This window comes from Octopus bimaculoides, chromosome 23, assembly GCF_046866305.1.
Source record: "Octopus bimaculoides isolate indiv1 chromosome 23, ASM4686630v1, whole genome shotgun sequence".
Lineage (NCBI taxonomy): Eukaryota > Metazoa > Mollusca > Cephalopoda > Octopoda > Octopodidae > Octopus > Octopus bimaculoides.
The window spans coordinates 3,418,775-3,431,274 of record NC_142950.1 but is presented as its reverse complement, the minus strand read 5'-3'; the positions used below and the strand labels follow the sequence as shown (position 1 = coordinate 3,431,274).

General features: G+C 38.2%; 1 protein-coding gene across 1 annotated transcript in view; it reads right to left on the bottom strand.

Moving 5' to 3' along the window:
• The window catches only part of LOC106877689 (galactoside alpha-(1,2)-fucosyltransferase 2), a 28,575-nt gene that overhangs the window by 15,726 nt on the left and 349 nt on the right, over positions 1-12,500 (bottom strand). Inside the window, exon 1 of the mRNA XM_014926636.3 lies at positions 10,144-12,500. This exon is cut by the window's right edge and continues 349 nt beyond it. Coding sequence (XP_014782122.1) covers positions 10,187-11,365 — 1,179 coding nt within the window. The 5' untranslated portion in view covers positions 11,366-12,500 and the 3' untranslated portion in view covers positions 10,144-10,186. The remainder of the gene's footprint in view (positions 1-10,143) is intronic.

The window sequence follows — 12,500 nt, the reverse complement described above, 5'->3', positions numbered from 1 at the left end:
CCCACCTTCCACACTTTCAACAATAGTAATTGTTTCAAATCATGACAGAAAAAAAAACCCAGCAGTTTTAGAAAGCGTGTTACAGTCAATTACATCGAACCGAGTTCTTCACAGACTCTTTTCTTTTACCGACCACAAAAGCTTATGTGGCAAGGTTAACACCGACTGGATTTGAGTTCATATGAAACGATAACCAAAAAGGAAACGTTCATGTTGTTGCACGACTCAATTAAGAAGCCATAGTTTCATATAATTCCAACCATATATTCTTCGCTCCACGCTAAAATTAAACAATGGCGGCTTCTTTCTTAACTTGAATCTACTCAATCATATCTGAACTTGGGTTAAGCAACGGTGAAATCAATATGACCACTTACAACAATAGTTGTATATATATATATATATATATATATATATATATATATATATATATATATATATATATATATATATATATATATATATACACATATATATATATATATATATATATATATATATATACATACATATATATATATATATATATATATATATATATATATATATATAAATTTAAGGAATGGAGTGAACGCATGTTATAACTGCATATATATATATATATATACTTATATATATACACACATATATATTTATATATACATATATACGTACATATACACAAATATATGTGAATATATGTGTATATATATATATATATATGTGTGTGTGTGTGTGTGTGTGTGTGTGTGTGTGTGTGTGTGTGTGTGTGTGTGTGTGTGTTTGTGTATAATCAGATTTGACAAGTGGATTAAATCGTTAGCGCCAGATAGCATTTCGTCTGATTTTTACTCCGGTTGTTTGCAGTCGGAGTTCAAATCCTGCTTATGTCAAGTTTGCTCTCATTATCTAGGGTAAAGTCGATAAATAAAGTATAATGACCAATCCTCTCTCTCTCTCCTTCTCTCCCTCTCTCACTCACTGACTCTTTGAATTCAACATGTAATTCAGCGATTCTACTCGGTCATACATTCTGAGAGTGTTGCAGTATCATGTGTTTGTGGAACGGTCAGTAACTCACACTCAAATTCCTCGAGTAGGAATCCATATGATCGAACAAATAAACGTTCATCTTCGAATCTGGTGGAGGATCATTCTTATAACGTAAATCAACAGTTGTTGTTTTTCTTTTTGTTGTTGTAACTGTTCTTGTTAAGGCCCAGTTGTGCCGTAACTGAGCAGAGCTAAAGCTTAACAATTTGCCAGTCTTTACCAACATTATCCCGTTTTCGGTTCTGTACTATTAAAATCTTCCACAGGATATTAATTTTATAGGATTCGTGCTGACCAAGTAACACCCCAGAGGGCCCTGATTTGGTTCAGTCTAGTCGTGATCATATGGTTGGTAGGGCACCCTACTATTTCTCAATCACAGGCTCTAGATATATTCGTGGCGCTCATGCTAGCACATGTGGGAAAAATGAAATGCTGGAAGTGAGCGTTAAATCGCCTACACTGGTGTTTTCTTAGTAGAAGTTTGGCACACTATAGACGCCGTTTTCCGTCGTACTCCTATTCACTCTAAAACACACACACACATGTATATATATATATATATATACATACACACACACTCACTGAGTTTTATATGTACATCAAATACTCAAGCGGAAAAAACTTTAACGAAACATAAAAATCAACACAGAACGAAAGTAATGATGTGTCTTCCGAAACAAAAAAAAAAAACGATCATAAAAGAATAGAAAAAACAAAAGGTATTTCTTTAACAAATGTGAAATTTTCCGATTTCAAGAAAGACTTGAGATGGTAAGTAGTGGCGTGCATGCATCCCATAATGGGATCGCATAAGTCCGCATCCTGTCGCTGAATCTGCATCAACAACTGGTTATATTGGGTTTCTTTGTGTATGTATGTATGTATGTATGTATGTATATGTGAATGTATGTATGTATGTATGTATTTGTGAGTGTATGCGTATGGGTGTCTGTGTATATATGTAGAGTGTATATGTGTTGTATAGAATGGTGTGCTCTGGGTCGTTGACTGACATTCCGAAGGCCATTCCCAAGAATGCTAGAATTCTAAGTATATTGTTCAACAAGGAAGGAAACTGTATCAGGTTTCCGGTACTCTGTGAGTTTTCATTTTAATCCAGGGCGTTTTGAGGTCCTACGTGTTTGGAAGTAGGAAGAAAAGCGTTGTATTTTTAGATGTGAGACCTACACGTGCTTAAGATAAACATGGCCGTGAGGTTAAATTATGATGACAGAACAGTGTCTGGCCCACAAGAAAACAAAAAATACAAGACACTAATGATCCGTTAAAACGGCGGGACCCCGTTTGCGCAATAACCCATCCACCAAATATTTATTGGCAACCTTTTGGTGGAATCAAGACTGTGCTTTCGTCTTTTGTTCTATCATTTACGTATTTATGTCACTGGTGTGTGGCCAGTTGAGGCACCGCTCTGAAGGGTTTAGTAAAAAAAAAAAAATGAAAACCTTCGCTACTAATTTTTCGTTTAACTTTGTTATCTATTCTGTCTATTTAGATCAGTGGTTCCCAACCATTTTGTGCCTACAGGCCCCTCTAATGCCTGGTTTACTCTCCTGAATGAAAAACGTCCTATTTAATAAAGAATATTCTTTATTAAATATTCTTAGGAATTGTATAAGAAATTTATTACACATGAATTTTAACAAGAAAGTCTGATATATGAGAACCCCTGATTTAAACATCACCCCCAAGTGCCGGTTGAGGGCGCCTGATTTAGACGCTATGGTACGCGGACGTAAATAAAGAGTCGTAACAAAACCAAAACAACACCGGTTTACGAGTGGTGATATGGGGATAAACTCAGAGATACTCGCCCAAGGTAACATTCAGTCAGACTGAATTCGGACCAAAATTAGCTGCGAATTGAACTCACAACCAAATGTTAGTGTGGATAAGACGTCATGTGTCATGCTTAAGGGACTCAGTCAATTTTCAATCAGTTGTGGAATTTGAATCAAAGAACAATCAAACGAATTACTATTTGCACACGAGTTTAACCGTTCGACCACGTGGCCTCTCAGCGCTAGGAATCACGGTTAATTTATACAGACAAGAACCATGTTTCTATTTACTGTACATAAAACCATTACGATGCTGTGAGGGTGTTTATTTTTGCCTGCTTCGACGCCTTGGGGTGTGTGGATGTGGGGCAGGGGGCATAGTAGCCCTTATGAATAATAACATTACAATATTCGGTCCTAAGTGACTGTGAGAGGTTTTCGAGTGTCCTTAAGTATTTTAAGAAAGCAAAGTAGTTCACGTGTATCTCCGTTCAATTTCCCCGTCTCTCTCTCTCTCTCTCTCTCTCTCTCTCATTCACTGTAAATTACTGTGTGTGTGCGTTTGTCTATCTGTCTCTCTCTCTCTGTCTCTCTCTGTCTCTCTTACTTATCAACCAAACAACAAATCAATGTATGCATGCATGTATGTATGTATGTATCTATCTATCTATCTGTCTGTCTATTTATCTATCGATATGTCTGTGTGTCTCTCTATCTGTTTATATATATGTATATGGGGCTAAAAGCAACAGTAACATCCACCCCTCGGGGTCAGCCACATTTAAGTGGCAAATATACTTCATTCTATCGTGCAGTTACTGTTAATACCTCGTTCAGAGATTTAACATTGCTTATATATATATATATATATATATATATATATATATATATATATATATATATATATATATATATATATATACACACGCACGTACAGAAATACACAGATGCTTATATATACGCAGTGGGAATGAAACCGGAACCATGTGGTTGGTACGCAAACTACTTACCACACAGCCACTCCTGCACCTATAATATAATATAATATAATAATTTTTTTATGAACATTATCATTATTATTATTATTATTATTATTATTATTATTATTATTATTATTATTATTATTATTATTATTGTTATTATTGCTATTGTCGTTGCAGCTGGAATTTTGAAATTAGAGTCGATGTTTAAAAGGACTTCCGCACTGGGAATTGAACCCAACACTTGGTGATAACAGTCTCGTTCATGACGGATCATATTACGTTTTACCTCATTAACTAGTTCGTTTTGTTTTCGTTTTGCTATGACTGTTGCTGAAGCTGCAGCAGTAGCAGCAGCAGCAGCAGCAGCAGCAGTAGTGGCAATACTAGTAGTAGTAGTAGTAGTAGTAGTAGTAGTGCGTTATGCTGTTAGATCTTCCAACAATATAACTATATATATATATATATATATATATATATATATATATATATATATATATATATATATATATACTTTTATTCTTAGATAGATAGATAGATAGCGAGAGAGAGAGAGAGAGAGAGAGAGAGAGAGAGAGAGTAGGAGAAAGAGAAAGAAAGTGAAGAGGAGGAAGAGAGAGAGAGAGAAAGAGAGAGAACAATGTAATGTTGACACATATTATTTTCCCAAGTGAATATTGTGTAAGATTTGATGAAACTGAATAACAGGCTTTATTATTTATCAAGTATGGCAACCGAATCCCGGCGTTAGGTCGTTGTCATCCTTTCCCCCTCAATCATGAAACTGACTTCGCGTAGGATCACATGGCCTAAGTGTTTCGCTACTAAGGCTATTTATTTATCTATATTTTTTCAAACTTTGTAGGGTTTAACTGTAGCATAGCCATGGAGGGTGCGGAAGGGTCGGCACATTTACCGGGAATCACTATGCAATGTTTTACATTTTTGTAGGACCCCACAAGTGACGGCAGCGCAAGAGACCCTCCTGATGGCACATACTCAAACTGCGCCACTGGGCACCCTGTCGGTTTGCAAAAATGCGTATGCATTATTATAACTAAGCCGGCGGAGATGATGAGGGGTGGGGTGCCTACCTGGAATGCCCTTGGCGATCGAGGTGACAAGGAAGTGGGGAGTTCCTTGGTTACCTCTGAGTAGAACTGCTCACTTTTGAGGATTTCATCGTTTTAATTTTGCTGTTAATTGTTATTGTTATTTTATGCTGTCCACGTGTTTTGTGTTAGGTCCCACTTGTCCCTTGTCTCTGTGTTGTCCATTCTTTTATGTGTTCCACCCTCGTGGCCAATAACAATGTTCTTCTTCTCCTTATTATTATTAAAGCGGCGAGCGGGCAGAATTGCTAAGCACGCCAGGCAAAATACCGCTACGTTCTGAGTTCAAAGTCGACTTTACTTTTCATCGTTTCGGGGTCGATAAATTAAGTGCCAGTTGCTTACTGGGGTTGATGTAATCGACTTAATCCCTTCCCCCAAATTCCTGGCTTTGTGCTTCCAGTAGTACGGATTATTAAGGCTGCGAGCTGGCAGAAACGATAGCGTGCTGGACAAAATGCCCAGCGAAGTTTCGTTATTATCAAGATCTCTATGTTCAAATTTCACCGCGTTTATCTTCGCCTTCCATTCTTTCTGGGTCGATAAAATAAGAAACAGTTAAGTACCGGGGCCGATATAATCGACTTACCTCCTCCCCTACAATTTCATGCCTTATGAAAAGATTATTATTATCATTATTATTATTTTGGTTCTCTTTCGTTGATAGGAATTTGGTAAAGAAATTAAGTGGTTTTGCTTTGCAACTCTGTTATCTAGAGTTCGAACTGACTAGGTAACATACGGGGCCTTTATATTATTTCTACTATAGCATGAATAAGATATGGTAAGTGGAAACTGCGTGAAACCCATCAATGGACTGTGTGTGAGTCAAAGGTCCACTCTGGTGCAGTATTGAGTGAAAGTAACCCGGACGAAGAAGTATGTTTAGAAAACGGCTCTCTGTGAAAGACCAACCACAAATGCTACCGCTCGAGCAAAAAATCCTTATATGTGTGTGTCTATATTCATGTATATATATATATATATATATATATATATATATATATACATACACGAATAGCACAATAATATATACAAAGCGATGCCTATATTTCATAGAGCTGGCTTCGTTACTATATCGTCTTCTCTGATATTCTATTCGAGGTTAACATTAACGCTACACGTGTCAAGCAGACACTTTCATGTTCGTTTATCGTGTCTAAAACAGCGATGATCGTCGATTATCATCAATGTCATATTTAACCACATAATAGTAAAAAAAAAAAAATTAAAAGGAGCACAAGGTTGAAAGGCTAATAGGATTTTAAACAGAGAATTTAGAAATATTGTAACGAATGCCGGAAAAAATTTCCGCCTGACACCAGACTATCAGAATCCGTGACACACATCAGTTACATTGCCTTATTTTTATAAATAAACTATTATTATCATTATTTCATTTACACACAACAGATTAGACTTATCGGAGAGAAGGATTCCTCACACCGGGCTACAACACGTAAGCTTAAGTGTGCCAAAATCCTTCCTAAGTATCCTAGCTACTTCTATAACACTATTTCTTGAACTGTTCTAAACTAGCTTTTATACCTATTTCCTCTATCCATCTGTTCAAATCTTTAGGAATAGCTGCTGATGCAGTTATTACTATTATTATTATTGATATTGTTATTATTATTATTATTATTATTATTATTATTATTATTATTATTATTATTATTATTATCATTTGTTGCTGTTGTCATATATATTATGTACACGCTGTAAAACACATAGTATCGTCCAGTTTTTGTCTTTTATTTTATCGCATATCATTTAATGTTATTTTATTCAGCCCTCGTGGCTAATAAAAGATTGAGTTATTATTATTATTATTATTATTATTATTATTATTATTATTATTATTATTATTATTGTTGTTGTTGTTGTTGTTGTTGTTGTTGTTATTATTGGGAAGGGGAGCGGCTGTTTGGACAAGTGAGTGTTGCTGTCGATCATTAAAAACGCATTAAATGGAAAAACTAACCCTTAATTTCTAACTCCTTCAAAAAGTAAATAAATAAATAAGGGGTCATAGACAACATTCTACTTCCCCTTTTTTTTCTACTCTTCCACATCATCATCATCATCATCATCATCGTCATCACTATCATCATTATCGTCATCACGTCATCATCACAACTTCTATCATTTCCGAACTCATCATCCCCGTCACCACCACCACCATCACAATCATCATCATTAACATCATCATCATCATCGTCATCGTCGTCGTCGTCGTCGTCATCATTAAGAAATGATAAAACAGCAAGGACTCCATTCAAAATCGACAACCATGGCGAGTACGAAACGATGTTTTTTTTTTTAGTGTTTGTGTGTAATATGGGCAAAAGGCCTGAAATTGGAAAGGGGTGTGGGTGTGGGTGGGGGTAGGGCGTGGGAAATGTGTTAGTCGGTTAAATCGGTACAAATACTTGGCTAGCGTTTTATTTATCGACCCCCCCCCCCCCTCCTGAGCCCCAGGGAGGACGAAGGTCAGAGTTTGGCCTTGCCAACAATCGAACTCGGTACTTGAAAGAGGGAAAGAAAGACAGAAAGAACGAATAGGAAGAAAGAAAGAACGAAAGAAAGAAAAATATACAAGCAAATACAACAAGGCATTTATTCAACATCCCTCGATCGAATCTGTCAGAGGATAACGAGGTCACAGCGACGCTGACAATGAAAGATGACGACGACGACGAGAGAGAGGTGGGAGAGACGGAGAGAGAGAGGGGGGAGAGACGGAGAGAGAGAAGATAATGGTGGTGGCGAAGGTGGCGAAGGTGGCGAAGGTGACGAAGCTAATCAGGTCGAGGAAGGGTTGGGTGGGGGGCATCAAATATGGCAGCGACGACGACGATGATGACTTACGATTGCTGTGATGATGATGATGATGATGATGATGATGATGATGATGATGATGATGATGATGGTGATGATTGCGACGATGATGAGTAAACGTGCCGCAAACGGTGCCCGTGATTGCTTGACTGGGATACAACAAAAAAAAAGAAGAAAGCAAACAAACAAACGAACGAACAAATCCAGAAGACAACCAGATGCGCATAGTAAGAAGTGGTGGGCGGTAATGGAGTGGGCTGAGTGAGTAGACTGTGTTGGAATTGAGAGTGTTCAGCTTTGATGAGATTCCCAACAATGTTAGCGACGAAACCGGAAATCGAAACCGTGTCAGTATTCCGATAGCGACGCAAGCGCAGTCGTTGTCATTATTGCGAGAGAGAGAGAGAGAGAGAGAGAGAGAGAGCGAGACTGCTACAAATGATAACGACGATGATGATGATGTTGATGATGATGATAATGATGATGGTGGTGGTGGTGGTGATACGAAGGAAGGGATGAAGGAGCAGTAGTCGGAGAAGAGCGAGGTGGAAGAAGTGGTGATGAAGATGATGACGATGACGATGAAGATGATGATGACGATGACGATGATGATGATGATGACGATGATGATGATATTTGAATCAGATAGAAGAGAATGAGAAGGACGGTGGTGGTGAAGAAGAAGAAGAAGAAGAAGAAGAAGAAGGAGAAGAAGAAGAAGAAGAAGAAGAAGAAGATGATGACGATGATGATGATGATGATGATGATGATGACGATGACGACAACGATGATGAAGATAGTGATTCTTATGGGGGCAGAGAGCCAATTGTTTATGTGGATAGTATAAGAGGGTGTGAGGATGTGTGTGTGTGTGTGTGTGTGTGTGTGAGTCTCTGTGAGTGTGTGTGTGTGTGTGTGTGTGTGTGTGTGTATAGGCATTTGCATGACTCGCCAAATATTTTCTTAGTACTAACAATTATTGTTTAAAAAAAAAAATGTTGGCACCAGGCCAGTAATTCTGAGGAGGCAGGGGCAGGGTGGGGGCGAGCGGCTCAAGTCGATTACACTGACCTCCCCCCATCCCATCCCACCCAACCCCCAACCCTTACCAGCGTTTCACTGGTACTTTATTTATCCACCACCCCGAACGAACGAATGGATGGCGTTATTCGAACTAAGAACACAACGTAAAATAACCGGAAGAAAAATACTGTTATGCATTTTATGCGACGCGCTACCGACCGACCGACCTGTCTGCCAGCTCACCGGCGTAATAACAATAATAATAACAATAATAATAATAATAATAATAATAATAATAATAATAATAATAATAATAATAATAACAACAACAGCAACAACAAACGTATCTTGTATCAACTTGTGATTGATTCTGCATTCACGCACAACCCGTAATAACAATAAGACTCTTCATAATAATAATAATAATAATAATAATAATAATAATAATAATAATAATAATAATAATAATAGTAATAATAATAATAATAATAATAATAATAATAATAATAATAATAATAATAATGTGAGTATTAACAGTAACGATTATTTTAATCTTAATGCTGTTTATATGGTGCTTTCCACAATTTTCAAATAAGGAATCTTTGGATATGAATAAGTAAAGTTGCACCCAACTGTTGGATTGGTTAGGGTAACAGGGCGAGCGACGGAACGAGAGAAAGGGAGAGATAGATAGAGAGAGAGAGAGAGAGAGAGAGAGAGAGAGAGAGAGAGAGAGGAGGGGAGAGAGTGGAAACGTCTAGTGATCTACACCAATATATTCATATATATATATATATATATATATATATATATATATATATATATATATATATATGTGTGTGTACGTATATACACACACACCACATACGCGCACACACAAAAACACACATATATGTATGTATGTATGCATAGATAGATTGATAGATAGACTGACAGGCAAACAGAGAAGATTTGATTGTGAACTACTAGGCGTTATTATTATCATTATTATTAGAATTATTACTATAAGAATGACTAGTAACAAGTAGTAGTAGTAGTAGTAGTAGTAGTAGTAGTAGTAGGGAGAATTGTAAATATTGTTTAAGTGGCCACCCTTTTGTACGTGTGTATAACGTATTTATACGTCTATGTTTATGTACATGTATGTATGTATATACATATATCTCTATATATAAATATATATAGATATATATGTATGTTACGTACTTACATGTGGGTGTGTATTAATATATGTATGTATAAACGTATATGTAAGCATGCATGTATATTTACAGACATATGTGTGTTAATATGGTCATGAATGCCTGTGTGTGTCATGTATGTATATATATATATATTTATATATCTTACTTTTTCATATATATAATTGTTGTTGTTATCCACCATGTTTTCCTCATTCCATGCCTATCCACCATTCAGGGTAATAATCGTTTCTATTGTAAACCGAACTCAACCATGAGTTTCGGCGTGGGTAATTGCTAAAATATACGGTGTCTCCACCTGCTAACCACGCTGCCCACCATCCGTACGACCCGGACGTGATCACACTGTGTTGACAGTTAGCTAGTATTGCTAAATCCACGCCGAGACTATTTCCGCCCACGAAGTTCACATCGTAGGATTCTTGTATGAAATTCCGTGACCAGTTCATATCGTCACTGCTGATAAGAAAAACAGGGCTAGGTACGGTTTTTCGGTAGAAATTCAACGCTTTGTTCACATAATGTTCATCGGCTACATTGTAACCACGTAGCTTTTGCGCAAGCATATCGCCTCGCCGGATGTGTACTCCAATTAACGTCTTTTTACCAAGTCCAAATTTTTTAAGTACTTTGAAAGCTTCCTTCAGTATTTCGTCCCTAAATGTAAACTCCCTTTTAACGATCTTCGTTATGTTTGTAAAATATTTCCAAGACTGATAATAGCCTGTTAAAGTCCAGTTTTTATCCGCGGACAGTTTCTCGAACAAACTTGTATCAAACTCACCCGGTTTGTGTTCGCCGAAGCGATCGTCGTTGCTAATGTCGACCAACGTATCGTGGCGGACTTTAAACACTTCGGTTAATACGTTGTTTGACGGCACGAAAGGTCTGTAGCCGTAATGACGAGAAACGGCCAAGAGGGCCGCGTATTGGAACATTTTGTTGCCTAAGCGGCCGGGGCCGTTGATTGTCACATAAGTGTTCCTATATGTGGCGTTTCGGAAATCGTAGAGGTCTTCTGACTTGTCGCTACCGTCAATATTATCGTCACCCGATGAGGACGACGATGATGATGATCCGGCTGAGCGAAAGTTCATCACAGAACGAACTACCTGGGCTATTTTTTCGGCCGGGTTGTATATTCCGAAAAGGGATGGCTCCGGAGCATCAGAATAAACAGCAGAGGCAGCGACGGCTGCAGCGGAGGCAGCGGCTGGGTGACCGTTGAAAAAGGCACTTTTCGTTCGATAGGTCTTTGCATCGTAGACTGCATAGATATAAGCCATCAACAGACCAACCACATTGATAGTGATGGCTAGCACGAGAAACCAAAAGTAATTCTTCACCGACAGCGTTGTGGCTATGATCATGTTGGGTGAGATTTTCCAAAAAAAAAAAAAAAAAAAAATTAAAAAACTTTACCCTGCCAGACCCTAACTGGCCAACACGCCGCCCTACACCATATATAATTCGAACAACATATCATATCATGTCAGACCACACCACCGTAAAAAAACACAAATCCGTTGCCAGTCCAACCGGCAGATGAAAGCAAATCAGAGGGTCTTGCCCCCAATTGTTTTGGTTTTTTTTTCAAATTATTTTTTAAAAATCTTTTCTCCTCAGGCTAACACCAGCAGCGAGGCTTTCGTAAACAGTAAAGCAAAAAATAAATAATAAATAATAAATTGTGCACAACGTTCTTCTTAAACGGCCACAACCTTTGCGCCACCGTCCACGGTGCTCGTTCTCTTATATTTTCTTCAAATTCTTCATCTTCTTCTTATCGTTGCTGTCGTCGATACATTTGATGTTGTTTTTTGCGTTCCGCCGCTTCTCGTTGTTCGACCGTGTGTTATTTTGTGGTTTGATTGTGAAGAAGTGATGTCCTTATTGCCGACTTCGACGACGACGACGACGACAACACCATCGCCGCCGCCGCCGCCGCCGCCGCCGCCGCCACCGCTGACACAACTGCTGTCACCGCCGTCACGTCGCCGCCGCTGCCGCCACCTCCTCCGCCGCCGCTGCAATTACTCTTCCTGTTGTTGTTGTTGTTGTTGTTGTTGTCGTTCTTGTTACAGTTATTCCTATAGCATTTCCTAAACTGGGTTGTTCCCGCTGTAATAATAGTAGTAGTAGTAGTAACAGTAGTAGTAGTAGTAGTAGTAGTAGTAGTAGTAGTGGTAGATGTTGTTGATAATGCTGTTGATTCTGGCGATGCTGTTGGCTTGTTGGCTGGTTAGTCTGGCTGGTCGTGTGTTATGTTCGTTCGCGCGGTGACGGTTGTAATAGGAATAACAGAAACAGCGATAGCCGTAGTAGTAGTAGTAGTAGTAGTAGTAGTAGTAGTAGTGGTGGTGTTAGTGGTGGTCGTCTTGTTCGTTCGTGTAGCACTCCTTCTTCTTCTCTTCTCCTTCTCCTTCTCTTTCTCCTTCTCTTTCTCGTTCTTCTTCTTCTTCTGACTCGCCTTTACCAATTCTGCTAACGCTGTCCAAAAACCAC